Source organism: Mus musculus, chromosome 8, assembly GCF_000001635.26.
Source record: "Mus musculus strain C57BL/6J chromosome 8, GRCm38.p6 C57BL/6J".
NCBI lineage: Eukaryota > Metazoa > Chordata > Mammalia > Rodentia > Muridae > Mus > Mus musculus.
Genome location: NC_000074.6, coordinates 83,402,517 through 83,429,987, shown reverse-complemented (window position 1 = coordinate 83,429,987; position 27,471 = coordinate 83,402,517). Strand labels below are relative to the sequence as shown.

Sequence of the window (27,471 nt, the reverse complement as noted above, 5' to 3'; positions counted from 1 at the left end):
ACTTTCTTTTATAAGTACCTTGGTCATGGTGTCTTATCACAGTAGTAGAAAAAATTAAGAGCTTCATTTCCTAACCACCTCATAGGTAAATATAGTATCTATATGATTTGAGAATAAATGATTGAAGATTATTGTATGTATGTTTTCTGCAAATTATTTTATATAAAAGATTTAAGCAATTGTCTGAGTCACCCTATATTTCATCTTTACATCTTGCTAAAGGTAAAACATACAGTCAAAATCTAGACGAGAACTATATAGGTAAGTGTCTAGAGTTTAAGTTTCAGGTTGACTATTCTGAACAGTTTCTATTAAATACAAAATTAGTTTAAATGTGCATGCACACACACATATCTCTTCAGAGGAGAACTTTGGACCTCAGATCTCTCCTTATTCTTTACCCATTTGAAGAATTCTAGACATTGTGGTATACTGAATCCATCACAGTGGTTCACCTTGTACAAGCACTTCTGTTCAGGTTTTGTCTTTTACTGTCTATTGCAATGCTAAGTGTGGCCCAGGATCTGGAGTCTGCCCCCAAGTTAATCCTGATTGGTGAATAAGGATGCCAGCAGCCAATAGCTGGGCAGAAGAGAGATAGGTGGGGTTGAGTCTTGGAGGGTTTGTGTGAGAGGAGAGGAGGAGCCTCAGTGGAAGAAGAATTACCAGGAGGGAGGGAGAGCAAGCAGACATGAGGTAAAAGTAAAGGAAACGGCCATGTGGGCTGGCCAAGAGCAGCCCAGATGGAACACAGTAAAGAGTGGTGGTTTCCTGTTATCGGTGGGAGGCAGATTGTAACAGCATGGAGGGTAGGCAGCTGCCCCGTTATTGTGCAGATTAAGGCATATTAAAATAGGGCTGTGTGTGTCTTTCATCTGAGAACATAAATGGTCAAAGGCAGATAGAAACCCGCAGTGGGATTTTTAATAATTATTTACAACAACTTCCACCATGTATTCCTCCAAATGGAGACTAACCAACATTGATATTCTAGACAATGGTCAATGGACGTGAGAGTATTTTCAAGGATAGAAAGCAGAGGCTGAGGAGACAGCTCAGCCAATAAGAGCAAGGCTGCTCTTGCAGAGGAGCCAAGTTCAGTTCCCAGCACCCACATGGAAGGAAGCTCATGACCAATGCTCCCTTTGTCTCCATGGGTACCTGCATACCCGTGTATACACAAATCCAGGTACATGAACATACAAGTAAAATAAATCTTTAGAAAATCATGCTGGGCATTGGTGGTGCATGCCTTAAATCCCAGCACTTGGGAGGCAGAGGCAGGCGGATTTCTGAGTTTGAGGTCAACCTGGTCTACAGAGTGAGTTCCAGGACAGCCAGGGCTATACAAAGAAACCTTGTCTCAAAAAAAAAAAAACAAAAAAGAAAATTACTAAAATGCTGAAAAAGACCAAGAAAGCAAGACACACACATATACATATATATTTATCTTTTATTAGGGAAAATGATAAATTCAAGTAATTATAAAAAATAAAATCAGACTAGAATAAAGAAAAAAAACCACTTGGCCACTAAAACTCTTTTCAGTTGCATAGATGTCATGTGTCCCCCACAGGGTTTTAGTTTAGTGACCTGTCAGCCACGGCACATCCACAGCCAGGAGTTTGTAGTGATGTTTGCATGGCTCCTCACGCCTGCTGTCCCAGTACTGAGGGGTTGATAGAGGAGGATTGCATCAATCTAAGTGCAGCCTGGGCTATCTAGGAGTTCCAAGTCAGCTTGAGCTACAGAGTAAACCCTTGTATTGACAAACTATAAAAATAAAACTCGGTTGCTCAGACATTACCACTGCAAGCTCCTGAGTTTAGTCAAATGTCCATGCAGAGTCAATCTGCAGCCAAGAGTTAAAACAGCTTTAACACAAGTCCCAGGTCAAGCCTGATTTATACCAAGGTATAAATATCTGAAGCATAGTTTTTTATTTTGAGATACATTTTTATTTATAATTAGTTCAAGTGACTAATTCAAAGGAAAAAAATGAGCCCTTGAAAGCTATGTTAAGCCCTATTATTGCTAAGTACATTCTAGTTATGGTTAGCTGTGTTACAAGTTCACCAGGAGTCTATCAACGTCAGTGCATGGCCACAGGGCAAGCACTCCCTCCCCTTCTGCCAGTATGGAAGATGCAAACAACGCCATTAGCTCAGCTCAGCCCCCTTTAAGGAGGTGAAGCTAGGGTTTGTTTTCAGTGTGTGAGTTCTGAATGTACCTATGTGAGGGAGTCAGAAGGTGGGGTGTGCATCTTTACAAAACAAACCCCAACTCATAAGAAGTTCCATAGGGACTCAGTACTAAAGTCATCCTCTGGTCTTCAGGTGGACTTGAATGGCCTTTCAAAGGGTTGACACCTGGTACTTAAGAGTAGAAAGTTCTTCAATAAAGTATTTTAAATACAGCAATACTGCTGATAAGGTAGTTTGTTTGGGCTCCCACTTCAGATGCAGCTCTGAGGGTGACCTTGTCAGCAGGAAAGCATGGTAAAAAGACATAGTGGCAGAATTGGATACAACCGTTAGAATCCCACACCAATAAAAGAAACCTTTCCAATAATGAGCCATACGGAGGATATAATTTAGATGGGAAAAATATTTAAATTTCATTTCCAAGAGCAGTGAGTGTGCACCCAATTTGGTGAACGAGGTAAGCCACTGGGCATGAAGTGGCTACAAGAGCTTGAAAAAAAAAGTGTACGTTATTTAGTTTTGACAAGCCTATTATCTTGTAAACTATGCTTGCATATTTCCCGGTGATGGAGTGAGTGACTCTTAAACAGCCACTCAGTTGACACGCCTGCCAACACAGCACCTCTTCAGGGAATCTCTAAGCTAAGTGGACTGACTTAAGAAAAGTGTAACTCAAGCCAGGGAAGTGTGGCTCGCTCACACACTCTTTATAGTGCTGACAGCATTGAACGATCATTCACGGACTCTTATCACCTTCAGCCTGTACAACAGAGCAAACCTACAGCTCAGGATAAAACTAACCTGCTCCTTTCTGCAGATGAGAGCCCAGTAGCAGGTGTTCCAATACCAGGTGAACAAAAAGCACATTATTTTTTCTCCATAAAACCAAAACGACCTTCCTTCCAGCTGTTAAGCTGTAACTTCTAAGGAGACGAATCTCTTGGCTCTCATGTAATGTGCCACTTTTCTTTTATTCTAAATTCAAAGACCAGTTAACTTCAAAGTTACTTCCCCCCACCCCCCAAAAGAAAGATAGAAAGAAGTGTCTGAAAGAGTAACATTGCTAGATACTTAGAAAGAGTTTGTGCAGATGCGCAGTCACTGTCCTTCTGGACACCCTGACTCTAGATGCCCGATCTCTCTCTCTCTCTCTCTGGGATTTGCGACCCTTGACGCTTCAATCCTTCCGTACCCTCCTCTTCCGCAATGACTTCAGTGGGGCATCTCCAGATCCTGGGCTCTCATCAGCGTCCTTCATCTGGAAAACAATGAATGCTGGGAATGTTTCTTTTCATGTAATCTGTAACTGTTGACAACAGCAGGCTTATTCTGCATTCTTTCAAATGTGTGTGCTAACTGTCCAGTGCTGTGTGACACAGGCTCCTGTACTTCACAAAGATGCCTTGGGGTTTTAATTGTTTACACTGGCCTGATGTCTCTCCCCAAATAACCCTGCTTATCAAGTAAGCACGTGACAAAGAACACGAGTATTCGCCCCACAGCATTATTTATGACTCAGAACATGGTCTCAATCTCATAGGAAGTAGTTGTGTGATTTCCACTGATAGAGACTTCACCTCAGGGGCTCTGTGAGTAAAAAATCCTAAGCTGGTTTTACAGAGACCATTTCAGAACTTCTGGAATGAAAGTTTCCAACGAAATGAGGAGAGAGGTAAAAAGGAACGCGCGGACACTTCCCCCTCTCTACTTTCAGGATGTGTTTGTACCTCAAAGCAAACTTTAAGAGCAGAGTACATGCACGAAGACATTATGGAGCTACATCATTCACAATGCAACATTCAGACCAATTTCACAAAATGGTGCTACTGAAAAATAACTTAGCTTATTGACAAATATACACAAGAGAACAAAATGGCTAGAGGGTGGATGGGGGCAAGTCTGCCCGCAGCTCTGTGCTTTCCACAGGAGGACTGCATTTTATATACTCAGCCATCTCTGTCCATCTCTACAATAGAGCTACGGTCATTTTCACCAGTGCAGTCTACCTTTACATTGTGTGTGGTGGGCACAGGTGACCTGCTCCTCCATCAGGTGTCCAGGTAACAACATGTCAGCATTTTTCTGCCTTCACTTACAGGAGAATTGGAGACAGGGAGGCCGGGAGAAAGCTTGCTCCTGTCCTGTGAGGAGGGCTCACCTCATCCTCTGATCCAGATTTACTCAGCTTGCTCACTTCCTCTTGACCTTCTAGAGTTTCTCTGTCTTCCTTACTCTTCTCTTCCGGTTCACCAATTACTTCTGGAATACAGATTTCATTAAAGGCAGAGACATAACATAAAAGAGAACAAGTCCTTATAAAAAGTAAAAACTTACTTTGCCAAGAATTAGGTTTGAGGAAGCGGAAGTTTGAGGAAGTGGAAGCCAGCATGCGCTAGCTACCTCTGCTTTCCTCACGTTTGCACACGCGCAGTGCTGGACAGTGCAGAAGTGCAAAAGTGCCTTCTAAAACAAGGCCCCTTTGATATTTAAGTATTCCCAAATTAGTTATTTGTGAATGCTCTCTAAAGTAGGCAGAAGCATCAATATAATGCACTAGTAAGTTAAAAAGACTGAGAACTTACAACCTAAATTTACTTACACACACACACACACACACACACAGAGTTCTTCTTAAAGAACTTAGTCCTGTGCTTTGTCCTCTGACTTCTGCAGGTGTTCCATGACATATATGTGCACACATGCATGCTGCCTTTGAGTCACCCATGCACCGTAAGGAACCCACTGTTCATCAAGCTAGGCTTGGGTGGAACTGTGTGACTGCTGTGGGTGCCCCGTCGGGTGAGGGTATGCCTGGGCACACAACTGTGCACACACTGCAGCTCATCTGTGCTCTCAGAAGCACAAAAGCCTGTGCCCTAAGGACGAGCAGGGCAGACATGGTGACTGCTCAGAGGGCTGTCCCTCTCAGGGGATGGCTAATCACGCTCTTGATGTTCCTGTGCACATCAGACCCAGAGCAGGGCAGACAATTCTGTCAGCGCTGGCAGCAGTGCCGGGGCCGGGGCCCCAAGTCACAAGCACAGTCTTACCCTTTTCCACGGTGACGACCTCAGCTTCACCTGGCTTCTTTTCTTCTTGCACATCTTCTGGCTTCTCTGGGGCCTTCTCCTCCTCTGCCTCTTGTTCCAGAGCGGCCTTGCTTTGCAGTTTGCATAATTCAGTTTTTTTAGGTCCCGTGTCTTCATATTTTTTCTGTGGTAGTTTAACAAACGCTGGTTTTACTAAAAGCTAAGCATTAGTTTTATTTTATTTTATTTTATTTTATTTTAATTTTATTTTATCTTTCTTTCTTAGTGCACAGACACTAATTATTGAAATGGACAATGCGTGTCCTCTCCATTAAAGTGTTTATCTACCTGGGTTTTTTTTGTTTGTTTGTTTGTTTTGTTTTTTTGTTTGTTTTTGCACTAACTGATGAGGTGCATAATAAACTCGGTAAATCTTACAGGAACCTGACTGAAATCATTACGTTCGCATTGAATTCATTACACTGCTTGATCCACACAACTCTGGAACACAAGCAAATCTGAAAAAACAAAGTTGAAAACAAGGTGTTTTCTTTACCTTTACTTTCCTTGGCCAACAAAAGGAAGCAACTAATGCAACGGGCAAGCCGGCCATCACCAGGTACATGAGCCAGAGCCAGGGGCGCTCCTCTGCGGCTATCACCAGCTGTCGGAGTACACCAGGCTGCGGGAGACATCAGCATAGAGGTACAGACTTCCACAGATTATGTACATCTTTCACTCTCTCCCAGTGCACACACGCGCACACACACACACACACACACACACACACACACACACACACACACTGAAAAAGACACCTTTGATAATATGTTCTGTCAAAGAACTTCCTGATAAAGTCACTCAGGGATCATTGTGATTTCTTTTTCTTTTTCTTTTTCTATGAACAATTTCACAAGTGGCCCTTGGGTATGAATTTTATTTTATTAAAATAAAATCTGAGGCCACAACATATTTCACTTGTAACAGTCAAGTGTCTAAAGAAACCAACTGGTCGTGGGCAAATGGTTCAGTAGATTAAAGTGCTGACACCCTCATACTATGCCGGATGCAGTGGCCTGTGATCCCAGCGCCCCCAGGGTGAGGTGGCGTGTGGAGTCAGCAAGCTCACAGGCCAGCTAGCCCAGAGCACACAGCACAGCAGTGGAAACAAACACAGTAATGCTGACGTTAGGTAACTTGGCATTTCTCTAAGTAAAAATAGTTGGAATGGGTACAGATTCCTGTTACAGCTCTCAGCCTTGGCAGGCTGACTTGAAAGCGCAAAGACGGCTTTTTTAATGTTATAAACACAATTGGACTTTGAGTCTCATTAGGGCTATTATAATTTGAATTCACCATGAAGTCTATGCAGAAAACCTCGATATTCTGTCTATAAGATGTATTCAAGTCCCTTTCCTTGGCATTTAGTAGTTACTGCATCGGTATCACCCACAGCCAGGAGTGAGTCCCCTGAGGCCCACCCACAGTTGCATAACTTGTCTGCGGTCACTGTCGCACCTCATTAGCATTTGCCACCATTATCTTCAGTTCCCAGCCATCTGTAGCCCACTGATCGGCCACCTCCTTTTCTGAACAGATGATAAAATTATCAAAGTAGATGTCAGGAGTCATGGACCAAAGCTCTAAGCCCAGCGCACTGAAAGAAGTCAGGAGGAAGGGGTGGTCATCCTCAAAGTAATCTGGGTTGGGAATCTTCTGAGGACTCCAGAGTCCCTGGGAGAAGGAACAAAGGAAGACACTCTTAGAGAAAGTGATGCCATTACACAAATAAAAAGGAGCGGAAGAGGAAGCCTTTTTAAAAAATATTTTTTATTACTACGTATTTTCCTCAATTACATTTAGAATGCTATCCCAAAAGTCCCCCATACCCTGCCCCCCACTCCCCTACCCACCCACTTCCCCTTTTTGGCCCTGGCGTTCCCCTGTACTGGGGCATATAAAGTTTGTGTGTCCAATGGGCCTCTCTTTGCAGTGATGGCCAACTAGGCCATCTTTTGATACATATGCAGCTAGAGTCAAGAGCTCTGGGGTACTGGTTAGTTCATAATGTTGTTCCACCTATAGGGTTGCAGATCCCTTTAGCTCCTTGGGTACTTTCTCTAGCTCCTCCACTGGGGGCCCTGTGCTCCATCCAATAGCTGACTGTGAGCATCCACTTCTGTGTTTGGTAGGCCCCGGCATAGTCTCACAAGAGACAGCTATATCAGGGTCGTTTCAGCAAAATCTTGCTAGTGTATGCAATGGTGTCATCGTTTGGAGGCTAATTATGGGATGGATCTCTGGATATGGCAGTCTCTAGATGGTCCAGAGGAAGCCTTTTATAAGGGATGGGGAGATGGCTCCGGCGGTAACATGTGTGCCCCTGCGTGAAGGTACAGGAGCTGAGTTTAGTCTGTAGCACTGTTTAAAAAGTTGGTGCTGTCAGACAATGGCTGTAATCCCAGCCCTGAGGAGATGGAGGCAGGGGATCCCTGGGATTTGTTGGCCAGTCAGTCTACTCGAGTCAGAAAGATCCAGGTTTACTGAGAGACAGTGTCTCAAAAACAGTAAGATGAAGAACAATCACAGGCACTCGCACACGCGAGCACATACACACACACTCACACACACACACACACACATACACTCACACACATACTTTCTCTCTCTCTCTCACACACACACTCACACACACTCACACACACACTCACACACACACACACACATACACTCACACACATACCTTCTCTCTCTCTCACACACACTCACACACACACACACACTTTGTGATAAATGAATGCTATGAAGAAAGACAGTAGTGAAGAATTAGAATATACAACCACATTTGTGTGTGTAAACCATCATTCTATCTCTATATCCCTTCCTATCTGTCTGCTCTGTACGCCAGACTGGCCTTAAACTTACAGAGATCCTTCTAACTCTACCTCTCGAGTACTAGGATTAAAGGTGTGTGCTACCACGCCCAACAAAAGATGCTACATTCATTTTTTTTTTATTGATATGTTATCTTAAAAGACTGTTGCTGTTTGGTTTTACCCTAGGGGTCTGTGCTATTTATTTAGTCTCTGGTTCCAGGTCACACAAGCAATACTGGGCATGGGCTCCTTCTCATGGAGTGGGCCTTAAGTCAGATCAGACACTGGCTGGCCACTCCCACCAATTTCTGTGCCACAAATGCCCTAGCATATTTTGCAGGCAGGACAGACTGTAGGTCAAAGGTTTTGTGGCTGGGCTGGTGTCCATGTTTCTGTTTCTGTAGCTTACAGTGTACCTTCCTGCACCACAGACTAGAATGTAGGGTGGGGACTCCAGGTAGGCACCAGCGCAACCTCTCCATGTTCACAGGAAGTGTCTGGGTACAATTCTCTTGCCCCCATTCTCCCACCCCCACCCCCATCAGCTTTCAGACAGCAACGCTTTGCAACAGCCTGGCTTGTTTAGGGAGTTCCATGGGATCTTCTTAGCCAATGACTCAATTGAATGTGCCCTGCTCTCACCACTGGAAGCCTTGCCTGGCTACAGAGATGACTAGTTGGGACTCTGTATTCCCCATTACCAGGACCCCTCACTAGGATCACCTTCATAGATTCCAGGAAGTTTCCACTGCACTAGGTTCCTATCCCTCAAGTGGTCCCCCAATCCCAGCCATCTCTCCCTTCACTCTCTGTCTTTACCTCATCACTCCCCAATCTGATCCCCACCCACCCGCAGTCCACCCATAACATCTATTCTATCTTCCCCTCCTAGGGAGATCCATGTAGTCCCTCTTTCCTAAATTAGTTGGCTTTCTTTCTTTCTTTCTTTCTTTCTTTCTTTCTTTCTTTCTTTCTTTCTTTCTTTCTTTCTTTCTTTCTTTCTTTCTTTCTTTCTTTCTTTTTGGGTTTTTGTTGTTGTTGTTGTTGTTGTTGTTGTTTGAGACAGGGTTTCTCTGTGTAGCCCTGGCTGTCCTGGAACTCACTCTGTAGACCAGGCTGGCCTCGAACTCAGAAATCCGCCTGCCTCTGCCTCCCAAGTGCTGGGATTAAAGGCGTGCGCCACCACACCCAGCGGTTGACTTTCTTTAACTTCATAAAATTACAAATGAGACTTCTAAGAGCTGCAGACACTGGTGAGGATGAGATAAAACGATCCGACCTTACTGCAGAACGGGGACAGTGCTATCACCTGGTAGTTAGGATTATTGATCATTGGTGGTCTCCAGATTCCTTTGTATTTTGGGTTATCGATCATGGGAGGTTTCCATTCTCCACATCCAATCTGACAGGCTGGATTAGGAATATGTGGTGCCTCCCATTCTCCATCCATGTCGTCACTCCTGCAATGATCAGATATTAGCTCCCAGGCTTTTAGGAAGCAATGAGAAGTAGTAAATAATCAAGATACACTTGGCACCTCGTGAAACTAAGGAATGCTCACCAGTCCTCAGGTTTCTCAGCTTTAGGATTGGGGATAAACTTTGGTTCATCATCAAGCCAGCCATCAGGTTTAACAGCACTTGAGTCTTCTATTTGGGCAGGTTCATTTTCATCCCTGTAAATACATTGTTACAACAGTGAATTTACTCTTCTAAGAAGTTCTTAAATACACATGTCAAAATGTCCAGAAGGTACCATGGCAGTATGTCCTATCATTTGGCCTGTGAGCCTACTAAGGGCATTTTACAGGCCAACACACACACACACACCCCACACACACTGTTCCCTTGTTGTATGTGGTCTCCTGTTCCATGCACACACTGCACACACTTTTTTACATAAAGGATAACACTGCATACTCAGCAAGCTCAATTTTGCCTTTGCCACTCAAACTCAGTCAAAAGTTATGCCCTGGCTGCCTTGTGACACGGTTTGCGTTGTGTGATGGAGGCCTGGTTCCCGGTGAGGTGAGCTTAGAGGAGGGGTGCTGCATCATGAGGGTTTTGATTCACAAATTAATCTATTTTCAGATTCCTAGCTTAATGGATTTCAAGCAGGAGATCCTTCTCTGCTTGCTGATGTCACAACGTGGCCAGGGCTGTTTCACAACATGCTTCTTTCCAAGGTGTCCTGATGGCACAGCCAGCGACAGTGGAGCCGGCTACCTCTGGATAGAATGGCTGACACTGAACCCAGGTATTTCTTCCTCCTGTGTTGACTCCTGAGTGTTTTCTGTCGCAGTGAAGCAAATCTAACCCAGACATTTGCACCGAGGACTGTGCTCGTTTCCACAACCACCTCCTACCATGTGGCTCAGAAGCCTGTGGACCATGTCTGTGTGTGGGAATGGCTCGGGAACGTCTCAGTGCAGACTCAGTGTAGAAAGAGCTTGCAGGGCCAGAAGCAAGAGCTCAGTGGGCAATCCTGTCCAGAGCTCAGGCAAGACAGGCGATGCGGAGAGGAATGTCGATAGTGGGGCCTAGTCCAGATATCCAGGAGTAAGGACTCTCCATCCAAGCTAGGTACACACTTCAGAGCGAGTGCATAGCCAAGCCATTCATATCTCTCTAGGCAGCTTATTTAGTTTACATTATGAAATCAGCCCTTTGTTGACTATATACTGTAAAAATATAATCTTTCCTCTTTCTACTTTTCCAGGTTTTAAAAATATCACATTTAATTATTTCTCTGTATATGTCTGTGTGCGCGCACATGAGAGTGGACTCGTATGCCACAGCACACAGGAGGTCAGAGGTCAGGGGACAACTTGTAGAAGCTGGTTCTCTCTTCCAGGTGGGCTCCAAGGTGGAACTTTGCCCATCAGGCCCAGTGGCAGGCACCTTTACCTAATGAGTCATCTCACCAGCACGCATACGTTTAAAATAAAAGTTTCTGCTCTTCTCCCTCTCCACTTCCATCCCCTCCATCTCCCCCTTCTCTTCCCTTCTTTTCTCTTCCCTCCCCTCCCCTCCCCTCTCCTCCTCCCCTCCCCCTCCCCTCTCTTCTCCTCCCTTGCCCTTCTTTAGACAGGGTCTCATGTAACCCATGCTAGCCTGGAACTTTCTGTGTAGTCAAGAATAACTTTAATGTCCTGACCCACCTGCTCACACTTTTCAAGTGCTGAGCTACAAGTTTCTAACACGGTGCCTGGCCATGACTCTATTGTTCCTTTTGCCATACACAGACTGTATGTTTTCCAGAAGCTAAATTAATTAGCATTTTATGATTTTTCTAATTCATGTCATATTTTAAAAGATTCTTCATACTCTCCGATACCTCTAGCATTCTAATTTAGAAAGCAACACTGACTTAGGAAGAAAACTCTGAGGGGCACGAGCATGGTGAGTGTTAGGAGAATGACCATGACGTCACCGTAACATTACCGCTGCGGAGATGGGGACGCTGTGACCCCATCTGCTCACTCATGGCTGCAACACAGACTAAACCCAATCCTATTAGTGCACAGACTCAGCCTACCCGACCTCAGGGACATTCTCTGAACACTCACAAGCAACCAGACGCTGGCTTTTGACAAAGCCTTTCTTTTGGTATCTTCTAACAGAAATCTAAGGCATTTGCCAAGCATGAAGCTGTTATCTACAGCTTCTTCCTCTTTCTGGGTCTACAAGCCTGAAACAGTGTGGGTTCGCAGGGGACGCACCCCTGTACTCAGGACTCATCAAGAGATGCTGGGAAGTGGTTTGCTCCTCCTGCCCTTTGCAAAGCTTGTCTGAAGGGAAAGGCAACCCCACCACGGACAACATCTCTCTGGATCTGCAGTACTTGACATGTTTGGTTTTCCTAAGAACAAGACCCGTGTTCTGTGCAGGTGGTTGCATCAATGTTTGCAAACACATGACTGGAGGAAATGACTTTTCACATACAGACAAAGAAAACAAAATCAGGGATCCTAAGATCCTGGGTGTGTTAGAGCACCTGGAAGTGGTACCTCCTCTGGGGGCAGTGGGACTGTCTGCTGAGTTCACGCCCAAGGTGGCCGGGTGCTGGCACTGACCAGAAGGAACAATGGCAAACAATGAAACACACATGCATGGAGCTGCCGGGATACCCAGTAGAGTAGCAGCCAAATCTACACATCACACAAACTGCAGGCCTATGTTCTAAGAAGCTCAAAGAACAGGAAGACACCATGAGGAAAAAGACATTTATATCAGAACATAGCAAAAGCAAACATCTGAAAACTGGCAATGTGGGAGAATACCTTAGAATTGAAAATAAGTGACAAGCTGGGCAGAGATCATCCACCCACCATTACAAACTGTGAGCTTTCAGGAAAGGGGTGCCTCGTCAGAGGCCGCTGCTCAGCCATGCTTAGTAGTCAGTGAAAACTATCCTTAAAAAACTACACTGATAGAAACACATTTTCAGCATGTCACAGCAGGGAGAACTCATGGGAAGCAGGGAAGAAAGAATTGAATGTGTGTTGCCTGCAAGAAACCCACTTTAGGGCCAGCAAGATGGCTCAATGGATAAAGATGCCTGCTGCCAACCTGAATTCAATCCCCAGGACCTGCTTAATGGAAGGAGAGAACTGACTACCTCAGGTTATCCTCTGACTGTCACAAGGGCATTGTGGGGCACGCGCGCGCGCGCGCGCGTGCACACACACACACACACACACACACACAGTAATAAAAATATTTGACAAACTAAAAATGCTACTTCAGCAAAGAATTGATAGACACCGTAGTGAAGGACCAGATGCCGAGAGGTGCAAACCGTGAGGTAAGACAGTGACACTGCAAAGCTTTTACACTCAAACCAAAACTAAAACAAAAACTCGCAAACACAGAGATCTAAATGTAAAGCAGCTGAAACCCTCCCACAAGGCTGGAGGGACTGCACAGGAGCATAGCCTGAGACAGGCTGGCAACTTCGCATTGGTTCACACATGCGTTCTCAGAACAGTCCAGCAATTCCGTGCCTTGGCACCTACCCTCCAAAGTTCTGCCTGCAGATTTCTATTACAAATTTACTTGTAATTCCTCAAAACTGGGAAATCGGGGGTGGTGGGGGTGGGGGACTGGAGAGATGGCTAAGAGCACTGACTGCTTTTCCAAAAGTCCTGAGTTCAATTCCCAGCAACCACATGGTGGCACACAACTATCTGTAATGGGATCTGATGCCCTCTTCTGGTGTGGCTGAAGACAGCTACAGTGTACTCATATACATGGAATAAATAAATAAAGCTTTTAAAAAAAAATAAACTGGGAAATCATGGGGATTTCCATTAACTTGTGAATGGATGGAGCAATCATGACGTATGCCCAGTGCTGTGTGACTGCTGCAAACAGAGGCACCAACACCAGGCAGGCATGGGACCCAGACCAAGAAGCCAGACCCTGTAAGAGTCCATTTCTGCCAAGCTACAGGGATGGAAACCCCATCAGGGGTGCAGAATGCTGCTGGGTCCTGGGAAGACGAGGATGCCACAGACCCCTGTGTGTCCATCAGAACCCACAGAGCTGTGCATCACTAATGCGTTTAGCAGCATACAATTTATACTTAAATTGTAAGTAGTACCCAACAAAAGAAACCAAAAAGATAGTAACAGTGCTGAGCAGGTGGGTGTGAGTCAGCACCAGCCCCTCACTGTGACTGAGAAAGTACAGACAAGACAGGCATGTCAACAAGCATGTAAAAACCATGTTATGGTCTCACAGGAAGCTTTTTTAAAAACTCTCAGGATTTGTATTCACACCTTTGTGAAGTGTCCATCCAGCTAGGGGACAAAAGGGTGACAGAGTGCTAATTCTAGACTCAGCTATAAAACATGGCAGCCATTTTAGGGGTGCTGTCTCTCTTTCTTAGATCACTATTCTGATGTGTGATCTAAGATGCCATGAACATACACCTACAGGTGGGGCCAGGCGGGGAAGGACTGAAACCTGGGATCAGCCACTTAAGCAGCCTCTCAGCCAGGCCTCCTCTCATCCCAACTCAACCCACTGAGGTAGTCGTCAGCATGAGTTGTCCTGGCTGGGTCAATTTGAGGATATTTGTTATACAGCACAACCTAACACGGTGGTTAAATACAAAAAGAAATACAATCTATTTAGCACATCTTAATTAAGGGTTATGTAATAGGGAAAAAACTGTGGTTCTTAGGAATAAAAGTACGTGGTCTCATGCAGAAATCACAAAACATAAGTGAAGGACAAAGAGCGATTCACTGGCGTCCTTCACATCCAACCTCAGGCTGTGGGTGCGCATTAACCCAATGCACTCAGTTAAGGAACTCTTTCCCTAGGATGGAAACACCACCAATGGCTAGTGAGGGCAAGTAGTGCTTCTGCATGTTGGCGACAGTGAGTCCCATGGAGGTTTTATAGAAGACGTTGACAATGTGGCAACCTAAAGCCAAGTCATGGGGTTCCTTCTGGACGGCGCCAGTGCCCGGCCACCTTGGGCGCGAACTCAGCGGACAGTCCCATGGTCCCCAGAGGACTCTCCACTCCCTAGGCGCCCTAACACGCCCAGGATCTTAGGATTACTGGTGAGTGGAACACAACATCTGTTCCAACACAACCAGGAGTGCCGGGGGCCAGCAGGAGCAGGGACACAGGAACCCTGCCCAACCAGTGTCTTGGGTTCCTTCTGGTCAGCGCCAGCACCCGGCCACCTTGGGCATGAACTCAGCAGACAGTCCCACTGCCCCCAGAAGAGGTACCACTTCCAGGTGCTCTAACACACCCAGGATCTTAGGATCCCAGGATCCCAGGAGCTTGGTCAGATAAGGATCTCAGGGTCTCAGAGGAAGCTTGACTGTCAAGAATTATGACATACCCAGAATCTCAGGATCACAGGATCCTGAATCACAGGATCACAGAGAAAGCTGAACTCTGAGGAGTTTTGACTCAACTGGGATTACAGGAAGGACAGGCTCCAATCAGATATATCGAGGGCAGGGAGCACCTGAGATAATCAGATGGCAGGAGGCAAGTGTAAGAACAGAAGCAACAGAAACCAAGGTTACTTGGCATCATGAGAACACAACTTCCCACCATAGCAAGTCCTGGATACACCATCACACCAGAAAAGCAAGATATGGATCTAAAGTCACTTCTCATGATGATGAAGAACATAAATAACTCCCTTAAAGAGGAAAACCAAAAATCCCTTAAAGAATTACAGGAAAACACATCCAAACAGGTGAAAGAATTGAACAAAACCATCCAGGATCTAAAAGTGGAAGTAGAAACAATAAAGAAATCACAAAGGGAGACAACTCTGGAGATAGAAAACCTAGGAAAGAAGTCAGGAGCCAAGATGCAAACATCACCAACAGAATACAAGAGATAAAAGAGAGAATCTCAGGTGCAGAAGATACCATAGAAAACATTGGCACAACAATCAAAGAAAATGGGAAATGCAAAAAGATCCTAGCCCAAAACATCCAGGAAATCCAGGACACAATGAGAAGACCAAATCTAAGGGTAATAGGTATAGATGAAAAGGAAGATTTCCAACTTAAAGGGTCAGTAAATATCTTCAACAAAATTATAGAAGAAAACTTCCCCAACCTAAAGAAAGAGATGCCCATGAACATACAAGATGCCTACAGAACCCAAAATAGTTTAGACCAGAAAAGAAATTCCTCCCATCACATAATAATCAAAACAACAAATGCACTAAATAAAGATAGAATATTAAAAGCAGTAAGGAAAAAAGGTCAAGTAACATATAAAGACAGGCCTATTGGAATTACACCAGACTTCTCACCAGAGACTATGAAAGCCAGAAGATCCTGGGCAGATGTCATACAGACCCTAAGAGAATACAAATGCCAGCCCAGGCTACTATATCCAGCAAAACTCTCAATTACCATAGATGGAGAAACCAAGGTATTTCATGAAAAAACCAAATTTACACAGTATCTTTCCACAAATCCAAAGGATAATAAAGGGAAAACTCCAACACAAGGAAGGAAACTATGCTCTAGAAAAAGCAAGAAAGTAATCTTTCAACAAATGTAAAAGAAGATAGCCACATGAACAGAATTCCAATTCTAACAACAAAAATAACAGGAAGCAACAATTACTTTTCCTTAATATCTCCTAATATCAATGGACTCAATTCCAACACCATTCATGATAAAAGCCTTGGAAAGATCAGGAATTCAAGGCCCATACCTAAACACAGTAAAAGCAATATACAGCAAACCAGTAGCCAACATCAAACTAAATGGAGGGTAACTTGAAGCAACCCCACTAAAATCAGGGACTAGGCAAGGCTGCCCACTCTCTCCCTACCTATAGTGCTTGAAGCCCTAGCCAGAGCAATTAGACAACAAAAGGAGATCAAAGGGATACAAATTGGAAAGGAAGAAGTCAAAATATCACTTTTTGCAGATGATATGATAGTATACTTAAGTGATCCCAAAAATTCCACCAGGGAACTCCTAAACCTGATAAACAGCTTCAGCAAAGTGGCTGTATATAAAATTAATTCAAACAAATCAGTGGCCATCCTCTACACAAAGGATAAACAGGCTGAGAAAGAAATTAGGGAAACAACACCCTTCTCAATAGTCACAAATAATATAAAATATCTTGGTGTGACTCTAACTAAGGAAGTGAAAGATCTGTATGATAAGAACTTCAAGTTTCTGAAGAAAGAAATTGAAGATCTCAGAAGATGGAAAGATCTCCCATGCTCATGGATTGGCAGGATTAATATAGTAAAAATGGCCATCCTGCCAAAAGCAATCTACAGATTCAAAGCAATCCCCATCAAAATTTCAACTCAATTCTTCATAGGTTTAGAAAGAACAATTTCCAAATTCATCTGGAATAACAAAACAAAACAAAACAAAACAAAACAAAACAAAACAAAACAAAAAGACTAGGACAGCGAAAACTATTCTCAACAATAAAAGAACTTGTGGGAGAATCGCCATCCCTGACCTCAAGCTGTACTACAGAGCAATAGTGATAAAAACAAAACAAAACAAAAAACTGCATGGTACTGGTACAGCGATAGACAGGTTGATCAACAGAATAGTATTGAAGACCCAGAAATGAACCCACACACCTATGGTCACTTGATCTTTGACAAAGGAGCTAAAACCATCCAGTGGAAAAAAGACAGCATCTTAAACAAATGGTGCTGGCTCAACTGGCGGTTAACATGTAGAAGAAGGCAAATTGACCCATTTTTATCTCCTTGTACAAAGTTCAAGTCCGAATGGATCAAGGAACTTCACATAAAACCAGATACTCTGAAACTTATAGAAGAGAAAGTGGGAAGAGCCTTGAACATATGGGCATAGGTGAAAAAAAAATCCTGAACAGAACACCAATGACTTTTGATGTAAGATAGAGAAATGGGACCTCATAAAATTGCAAAGCTTCTGTAAGGCAAAGGACACTGTCAAGAAGACAAAAAGGCCATCAACAGATTGGGAAAAGATCTTCACCAATCCTACATCTAATATATACAAAGAACTCAAGAAGTTAAGACTCCAGAGAAACAAATTACCCTATTAAAAATGGGGTACAGAGCTAAACAAAGAATTCTCAACTGAATAATACCGAATGGCTGAGAAGTACCTAAAAAAATGTTCAGCATCCTTAGTCATCAGGAAAATGCATTTCAAAACAACCCTGAGATTTGACCTCACACCAGTCAGAATGGCTAAGATAAAAAATTCAGGTGACAGAAGATGCTGGCGAGGATGTGGAAAAAGAGGAACACTCCTCCATTGTTGGTGGGATTGCAAGCTTGTACAACCACTCTGGAAATCACTTTGGTGGTTCCTCAGAAAATTGGACATAGTACTACCTGAGGACCCAGCAATACCACTCCTGGGCATATACCCAGAAGATGCTCCAACATGTAATAAGGGCACATGTTCCACTATGTTCACAGCAGCCTTATTTATAATAGCCAGGAGCTGGAAAGAACCCAGATGTCCCTCAACAAAAGAATGGATACAAAAAATGTGGTACATTTACACAATGGAGTGTACTATGTAGCTATTAAAAACAATGAATTTATGAAATTTGTAGGCAAATGGATGAATCTGGAGGACATCATCCTAAATGAGGTAACCCAGTCACAAAAGAACACACATGATATGCACTCACTGATACATGAGTCCAGAAGCCCAGAAGCTCAGAATACCCAAGATACAATTCACAAGCCACATGAAACTCAAGAATAAGGAAGACCATAGTGTAGATACCCATCTTAGAAGGGGGGGAACAAAACACCCATGGAAGAAGTTACAGAGACAAAATGTCCAGTAGAGACTGAAGGAATGACCATCCAGTGACTGCCCCACCTGGGGATCCATCCCATTTACAATTGCCAAATCCAGACACTGTTGTGGATACCAACAAGTGCTTGCTGACAGGAGCCTGATATATCTGTCTCCTGAGAGGCTCTGTCAGAGCCACAAATAGAGGTGGATGCTCACAGCCACCCATTGGATTGAGCATAGGATCCCCAATGAAGGAGCTAGAGAAAGGACCCAAGGAGCTGAAGGGGTTCGTAGCCCCATAGGAGGAACAACAATATGAACTAGCCAGGACCCCCAGAGCTCCCAGGGACTAAACCACCAACCAAAGAGCACACGTGGTGGGACTCATGGCTCCAGCTGCATATATAGCAGAGGATGGCCTAGTCAGTTATCTATGGGAGGAGAGGCCATTTGTCCTATGAGGGCTCTATGCCCCAGTGTGGGCAAAAAATGCCAGGGCCAGGAAGAGGGAGTGGGTAGGTTGGTGAGCAGGGGGAGGGGGAAGGGTATAGGGAAAGGGTGTTTTTTGGAGGGGAAACCAGGAATGGGGATAATATTTGAAATAGAAATAAAGAAAATATCCAATAAAAAAGTATTAAAAAGCCAAGTGACACATTAAAAAAAAAAGCCAAGTCATTATTAACAAAATCCAAAAAAACCCAACCCATCAACCTAAAAAAGAAAGAAACCCACAAACAAACAAAACCCAAACCAATCTACACCTATAGAGAATACCACACGCAGAACAACAGGCCAGGAATTGAAATAAAAGACTTGGTGTTTGAAACTCATGGATCTTCCCACAGAACTGATATCATTAAAAAAAAAAAAAAAGCACATAACAAAAAAAAAGCAACAAAGTAAACATAATAAAGAAAAAGCGACATTAAAAGATAGGGCAATGCAACATCGATTTCTGAAAATTATTTCATAGCAAATCATTGAAGTCAGCAGTAGTCTCATTAGCTGCAATAGTCACTGAGCCTCTGTGGCTGCAGCTGAGTCCTTGGCTTACCAGTCCTCTGGCCTGACGGCGGTAGGGTCGGGGATCTTGGCTCTGTCATCCCACTCCTCTGGCTTTTTATCACTGGGGTCGTCAATTTCTCTGGGTGGGTTGATAGGCGGGACCACATCATCTAGCAAGGTCCCTTGGTTCACAACTTTCTGATCAATTAATACTTCAAATGTATCATCCGGATTCATCACTAAAGAACAATAATTTTAACACTTGACAGACAGAAAGATAATCTTCTAAATAATAAAATGACTTAAAAGTTTATGGATAAAACCAGAAAAAAAAAACCCATGTTTTGAATCAAAATTTGCTGAAATCACTAGCTACAATATTTTCTAAAATAAAGATAAAATTTGTTTTAAACTCATTTTTCAACAGTGAAAAATTCCATTATCTCCACAGGTAAAATTACCCAGCAGCTAGCTGACCCGGTGGGGACTTATGACCACAAAACATCCCTCTTTACAGGTACAGCCCAATCTTCTTCATACTAAGATAAACCTCTCCAACTTAAGAAGTTGCAAGTATATTACAAAGAACTTAAAACTGTTTCAGAACCACCTGAGAATTCCCAACCCAGTATACATCACTCTTAAGAATGGATTTTCTTACAAATGTACATTTTTGCACATAAACCCCACCCAGGGAACACTATCAGGAAAGATGCGTTGTTAAGTAACGTCCACTCTGGAACCTTCTCTTCTGACACCCCACCCTCAACACCCCACTTATTTGACACAACTTATCTTTCCTCAAAGATAAACTTCTTAAAGGTAGACACATTAATTTTCTCCTGAGAGCACAGGCCGTCAGCATCTCCATGGAAACGAGAACTTTTGACTGAATGAATGAAAGGCGTACCAAGGGTATAGAGGTGAGTCTTCCTGTCTGTAAAGAACTCCTTCAGATCGACATCTGGAGGCTTGGCATGCTTTTCTTCAAAAACTCCAGTTTTCGGATGTTTGTGTCGGAAGATTAAATGAAGTTTATAATCCTCTCCACATTTATCTGGTCCAAACATGATGGTATAGGATGTTTTATCATAAAAGTTTTCCTTCAAAGAAAGAGGATGGTTCCAATTAGTCCAGAGGTCATGGCGCACTCTTTGGCTTTCTCTATTCTGTCCAATGGGCAGAATTTACAGCCTATATTTAAGTGCCAACTTATCAAATAACACAAAGACCATAAGGGATATGGAAAAGTGAAAACTTTGGCTTCAGAGAAATGTGTTACTTTAGAAAAGAACACGCTATTTCCTTCCTGAGGATGCTTGGAAGAGCTCAGAAAAACTTCAACTAGATTTACGCTAACAGATGTTAGCAGTTTGTGGGGCCCTAGGCACCTGTGCGACCTTAGACCAAAATGATTGCTTGTTACCTGTTAGGGACTTTTAAGGAAATGACCCTTAGCCCCTCCCCCAAAAAAGTGCTCAAAGAGAGGCCCCCCAGATTTCATTCCCAGTGGGCTCTGTGCCTCCAGCACAACATCCCTCTCCTGGGTCTGCTGCGCTCCGCTCCCGCAGCTCCGACACTCCGCCATGCACGTGAAGGTGGTGAGCTTCTGGGCCCCCAGAACCCCGCGATGCCTCAAATGTGGAGATGACAGTCCCTACCTTAGAGGGGCTCTGAGAATTTGCTGGGTCCAATTAAGTTCTTAGAGGAACTCAAGCCTACTGTGTTCTTGCCTCTCTGCCACTAAGACCTACAAGACCTCAAACAAGAGCTTCCCTCCATCCTACAAACGGCCTCTCTTACTCGACCCTAAAGCCAGCAGTGCAGAAGCAGGTTCTGCTGTGCACCGTGGAGCTGGCCCACAGCAAAGCCATCTCAACCAGAACCCGGACCCTTACTTCTGTTCTAGTCAGACCCCTGGCGGAGCTCCCGCTGTGGAATGCTGTAAGGAATGTCCCCAAACTATCAGAGCTCCAAAGCTACTTTGGTCTTTTCTGGGTGTTGGCAACCCAGAAGAGGCAGCTTTTAATGTGGGCTCTGTGCTGTCATTTGACTTCTCCAAACAAACTCATGAGGAACACCAGGTCGCTGCTTCATAAGCATCTCTAAGCACCTGCCACTTCTACCCACAGGTAGAGCACAGTTATTTATGCCACTAAAGGGCACAGAATCGATGTCTTCATCGCTCAATGCAACTGCATATGAATCTTGACAGTGAACTGTAAAGGCCATGTAAACTCATGTTGAAACAAACAAAAAAAGACATTGAAAATAAATTTTCAGTTGTTGTCAACCAGTCCTTAATATACTTACTGACTTTAACAAGGTGTTCTTAGATATTAAAATGTCATACCAGAATCAAATCACCAGTGTCTGCTAGCAGTTTAATGTATGCACCTCCACAATCAATACCATCTTGAAAATTTACTTCATATCTAAATGGAGGGAAAAAGAACCACACTGCTGATAAGTAAACGTTACTCATTGCTTGTTAAAGTATAATGAATTACTCTCACCCTCCTTAAGCAGAATTACTTTACATTACCACCAAGCCCACTCACATGAAGAATATCGTGAGCAGAAATCTACAGCTCCGTTATGATGTTAAAATATTTAGAAATAATTACAACCAACTGGAGAAAAACCAACCATCTCATTTCATTTACATAATTTCTCAGCAAAAGTATTAACATGGGGATAAAGAGATTTTTAACTAAAATTTCAACAGGAAATCTCAAAATATGATGTGGTAAGTTCTCCCTACAGCCTCCTTAGCAGGGTGTCAAACCCAGGGCCTCATACAAGCTCGGCAAACACTCTACTACTGAGCCAATCCCTGGCCTCCATGTTCTGTATAAACAAACGTAGCTCCATCAGGATTCTCAGGGCCTAGTGATAACTCTGGAGATTCAGAACTCAACACTAATTTTTTTTTAACTCAACTCCACCTCAACTGTGCTCAATACTTTTAGTTTATTGAATTTCTCTAGCAAAGAGGTTTCAGATTTTCACTCAATAATTAGGTTTTCACACCAAAATGACCATGAGAAAGGGAAACCTCCACTGTCTAGTGTGTCAGCTATAAGTCTCTCGTAGATTTACAACATATGACACGTCTCCAGCAACTTTGTTCTGTTTTAGGTTGTCTTAAAAAGATTAACATTGCTAAGAGGACAAAGCAGAAGCTTAGGCGTCTGATGAATAAATGAGTCCCATAGGGAAACCCATAAAGTCGTTGCTAACTTGAAAAACGGAAAAAAGATGGTTTTGTTAAGTAACAAGAATAACAAAAATATAAAGTAAAGAAACCAGACACTATGCTGCTTAATTAACGAATGGCATACTTCTAAACGTTTCCCAAGCAACTTCAGGGACAAGATGAAAAATAGTAGCATATACAGCCTGCCAGCTTGATCCCAATTAGTATACACACTTGTATGGGGGGGGCGCGAGGGGAGGGGACAGGGAAGGGGGGTTAAGTATATAACTTTCAAGCTTGTGGGAGATCCCACCCGTGCTGTGCTGTATTTCCCAAGCTGTCCATACGAGGGTGCTCTAAGCACAATCCCTCAAGCAGCAAGACCCCCCTGCCCACTGACATCCTGTGTGAGGGGCCTTCTATTTGCCCACCTACATACGATGTGGGGCTTGGCCCTCACTTAAAGAACTTACGGCTTGAGTGATACAGAAATAAAGGTTGAAAAAATGTCACATTCTGTTATGGAAATTAGAAAACAAACAAACAAACAAATAAACAAACCTGTTTGTTTCCCCTAAAGCATTAAGTTTTACCTAAAACACAACTTGACAGTTTCTTCTTGGGGCTCATATCTTTGAGGAACAAAACACAAGAAATGATGCCTGGTGTGATTCAAAGGTTGTCATTTCAGGAATTTAAATATGGAAGGAGATTGCAAGGATCATCCAGTAAGTGTACATGCTAGAAGGAAGAACTCACCAACGGATCTATAGACAGACAGGGGCTCTGCTGTCCCGCCAGGCCAAGGCTCACTCATTTTGTTTCTCTCTCTCTCTCTCTCTCTCTCTCTCTCCCTCTCTCTCTCTCTCTCTCTCTCTCTCTCTCTCTCTCTCTCTCTCTCTCTCTCTTCCTCACTTTTTCTTTCTCTCTCTCTCTCTCCCCCTCACTTTTCCTTTCCTTTCCTTTTCTCTCTTTCCTTTCCTTTCCTTTCCTTTCCTTTCCTTTCCTTTCCTTTCCTTTCCTTTCCTTTCCTTTCCTTTCCTTTCCTTTCCTTTCCTTTCCTTTCCTTTCCTTTGCTGCTGCTTCTCCTCCTCCTCCTCCTCCTCCTCCTCCTCCTCCTCCTCCTCCTCCTCCTCCTCCTCCTCCTCTTCCTCCTCCTCCTTCTTCTTCTTTTGAGACAGGGTTTCTCTGTGTAGCCCTGGCTGTCCCGGAACTCAGTGTGTAGACCAGGCTGGCCTTGAACTCAGAAATCTGCCTGTCTCTGCCTCCTGAGTGCTGAGATTAAAGGCATGCGCCACCACTGCCCAGCTACTTTGATCATTTCTTATCCTGCAAACTTTCTGCTTCTGAACTTCAACCTTGCAGGGTCTGTCTGCAAAGGCTGTGAGCCCAGATCCTTCAGAGCCTGAGACAAGAGGATCCTGAAGTCACATAGAGCCCTGAAACTTGGCGAGACCTTGTCTCAAAATAAAAAGTGCAAATAGCTGGGGACCAGAGGCAGAGCACTTGCTCAGCACACAGCAAGTTCTGGTTTCAATCGCCAGCGCCATTAGAAACAAACCACAAACCCATAGGCATTAACTTGTGTATGAACCATACACGGTGGACTGGGGGGTCAGCAAAACGTCTCTCATCACATAAGGAGGCTGCTGATAACCACGGCACCTCTGAAAACCGAGGGCACACACAGCGCTGTGTTAATCCTGATTTCTCAGGAGTGTTGTTTACCAAACCTTTCTATGAAACAGTTGACAGAAGAAAACCAACTTACACGGTCAAGCAAGCCTGAGGGAAGAAAAGCTACAAATGGTTTTTACGTCCTGTTTTTACTTCCTCAGACCTTGCATGGGCTCGTAAGTTTTCTTCTTAAGCTAAACCATCTCTAATTTTCAAATCCTGTCTGATCACGTAGCAAACACAGGCAGGACGCTCCTTTGGGGACCCATGCTCTGGGGATACCTGCCTGTGTATCCCAATCTGAAACACTTCAAATCCAAAACACTCTGAGGATCACGAGGACAATCAAACTATTTCAAATTTCAGAGCAATAGCTAACTCAGGTGCTTTGAAAAGCTCAGTTTTTCTCTTTCAGACCCAACAACAGCATGCCTATGCCCCCAAACAAACAGCAAAAAACCAAATCAAAGCCCAAACCTACAATCGCTATGGAGGGAGAGCATGAATACTAAGGATACAACAGAGATGCACAATGGAGACCTGGGACCGCCTTGTTAAGAAGGATCAAGCACACAGCACCTAGCATCCCCTCTCTCCAGCCAAGACCAGCTTTGACTCCAAAGAGGCTTCACAAAGTGGATAATGGGCCAGTAGGAGACTCTGACAATGCCAACTGATGCTATGGGTGATGGCCTCTTTGCTCCAGAAGAAGCCCACACAAACATGGCTCAGCTTAGGAAACCCATACCACCGAATTACCCTACAGCCTGCCCAGCTCATACAGTGCCCGACACCACCCAGGTTTCTGATGAAAACCTCCATTCGAGAACCTGCCCAGCTGTGGTCCCACAAAGCAGGTGAGCCAACCTACCCATCTGCCCTCATCCTGAAAAGCACCAGGAAGCCTGCCCTGCACAGACTGGCTCGCCCAGGCTCCAAACAAGGAGCCAAGGCAACTCAATCCTCAGTTCCTAAAAACATCTGGAAGCATCTGGGCGTCCAGCTTGAGCGCCCACCTCAGTCTAACAGGGCCCGTCACTGGTGAGCATCCTACCCCAGAGCCAGGAACGGATCACCACAGCCTCTAAAGCCGCACTTCTCAACCTGTGGGTCGTCTCACCCCTTTGAGGTTCAAAAGACCTTCTCACAGGGGTCACATATCTGATATCCTGCATATCAGATATTTACATTGCAATTCATATTCCAAGCAAAATTACAGTTATGAGGTAGCAGTGAAAATAATTTTATGATTGGGGTCACCACAACATGAAGAAGTGTATTAAAGGAGTTTTGAGGGAGAGTGTAGCGCAAATAGGGCTACAGCAGAGATGCAAATGGAGATTCTGCAGCACTAGGAAAGTTGGGAATCCTTGCTCTGGAGACTCTGTATGACCCAAACGCGACCCTGCCCCTACTGGTGGGAATGCTACACCATGACAGCCCGAACCCACTGGAGCAACACCTCCCCCCCCCCCCCGAACCCACTGGAGCAACACCTCCCCCCCGAACCCTCCCCCCAAAAAAAAGAACACCGAAGGAAACCTGTGGAAATTGCCAACAAACGAGCTCCAGCTGAAGAGCTTCGTTCCCAGCTGACAGAGCAGCCCCACCACCCCTGCAAACCCACCTCGCGGGGACACCTGCAGTCACCCGGTTTACAGCTGAAGATGCTACATGACACCACACCATTATGTCCACGTAGCCTGCCAAGCCAGCACCCTACATCTCACTGTTTGCTGCACAAAACTGGTAGAGGCTACTGATCTTGGTAGACAAGCATCAGTGCGGTCAGATGCAGTGTAGACGCTAGGTTGTCGAACGGCACTCGGGACGCACGCTGCGACTGTTAAGATTCAGAGATGGGACAGGAAGCAGGGGGGTTGTCGAAGAGTACGGCTCTCCTCCTACTGCCTCCCAGGCAGTGAACAGACCCAAGCAAAGGGTCCCTGGATTTAAACTATTCCAGACCAACAGGTGGTTACAGCACATGTCCTCTAGAAGCTGCAGATACACATTCTACCTATCAGCATGCAGGCTTTCGCCACGAGAGACTACATGCTAGTCTAGTCTATAAAATAAGCCTCACAAATCAGAAATGATTGGCTAATATTCAGACTATATGGAACACTCAAGAGCAAAAAGAAAAAAAACAACTTTCAAAAATCCTATTAAAAATATGTGAAGGGGGCTGGCGAGATGGCTCAGCGGGTAAGAGTACTGACTGCTCTTCCACAGGTCCTGAGTTCAAATCCCAGGAACCACACGGTGGCTCACAACCATCCGTAATGAGATCTGACAACCTCTTCAGGTGTGTCTGAAGACAGCTCCAGTGCACTTATGTATAATAATAAATAAATCTTAAAAAATATATGTGCACACCACAGGGACAGACATAGGCTCTCTGCACATATTTAACAGTTGTGCAGCTGGGTCTTCATGTGAATCCCCTAACAACAGGAGCAAGGGCTGCCTCTGACTCTGTCGCCTGCCTTTAGATTCCCTTCCCCTAACTGGGCTGCCTTGTCTAAGCCTCAGTAGGAGAAGATGCACCTAGTCTCTTACTGCAACTTGCTATGCCAAGGCTGGTTGATGTCCATGGGAGGCCTCCCTCTCCTTTTCTGAGAAAGGGAGGAGGGTGTCGGGGGAGGGAAAATGAGCAGGAGGGATTGGGAGGAGAGAGGGAACTGAAGCAATGATCTGGATGTAAAGTAAATAAATAACTTAATTAATAAAAAATATATGCATGCTTCAGGAGGCAGAGGCAGGCTGATCTCTGAGTTTGAGGCCAGCATGGTCTACAGAGTGAGTTCCAGGGCAGTTAAGGCTACACAGAGAGACTCTGTCTCCAAAATAAAAATTGCAATAGACCTACACAGACATTTCTCAAAAGAAGATGCATATGAGTAAAGTATACTACAAAAAACATGTTCTACCATGAATCAGGAAAACACGAACAAAAACCTGACCTAGGTGGAGCAGCTTTAATGAAAAACAGAGAACAAACCCAAAAAACCAAAACCACTCAAAAATAAACCAACAAAAAACTGCTTATGATGATGTCAAAAAGGCAATTCTTATATATTGATGGTGGGACTATAGATTAATACAGCCACTATGAGAAGCAGCCCAGAACTGTGCTATGAGCCACTGTGAGCTCTCCCAGGACTGGGAAGGTAGCCACAGGGAGCAGGCACAT

The 27,471-nt window shown here is 44.3% G+C and overlaps 1 protein-coding gene across 10 annotated transcripts in view; it reads right to left on the bottom strand.

Moving 5' to 3' along the window:
* Positions 1-1,435: 1,435 nt before the first annotated feature.
* Clgn (calmegin) overlaps positions 1,436-27,471 on the bottom strand; it is a 38,763-nt gene continuing 12,727 nt past the window's right edge. For 4 of the 10 annotated variants that reach the window (XM_011248298.3, XM_006530636.3, XM_030243275.1 and 1 more), the window contains 10 exons: positions 21,753-21,834; positions 20,310-20,502; positions 19,449-19,638; positions 9,671-9,784; positions 9,419-9,569; positions 6,752-6,967; positions 5,790-5,915; positions 5,255-5,417; positions 4,363-4,463; positions 2,053-3,462 (listed from right to left, as the gene is read on the bottom strand). In XM_011248298.3, the coding sequence (XP_011246600.1) occupies positions 3,382-3,462; positions 4,363-4,463; positions 5,255-5,417; positions 5,790-5,915; positions 6,752-6,967; positions 9,419-9,569; positions 9,671-9,784; positions 19,449-19,638; positions 20,310-20,502; positions 21,753-21,834 (1,417 nt within the window). In that variant the 3' untranslated portion in view covers positions 2,053-3,381. Of the gene's footprint in view, positions 3,463-4,362; positions 4,464-5,254; positions 5,418-5,789; positions 5,916-6,751; positions 6,968-9,418; positions 9,570-9,670; positions 9,785-19,448; positions 19,639-20,309; positions 20,503-21,752; positions 21,835-27,471 lie in introns of all 10 variants that reach the window. The other 6 variants (XM_011248296.3, NM_009904.4, NM_001329627.1 and 3 more) reach the window with 3 other exon arrangements.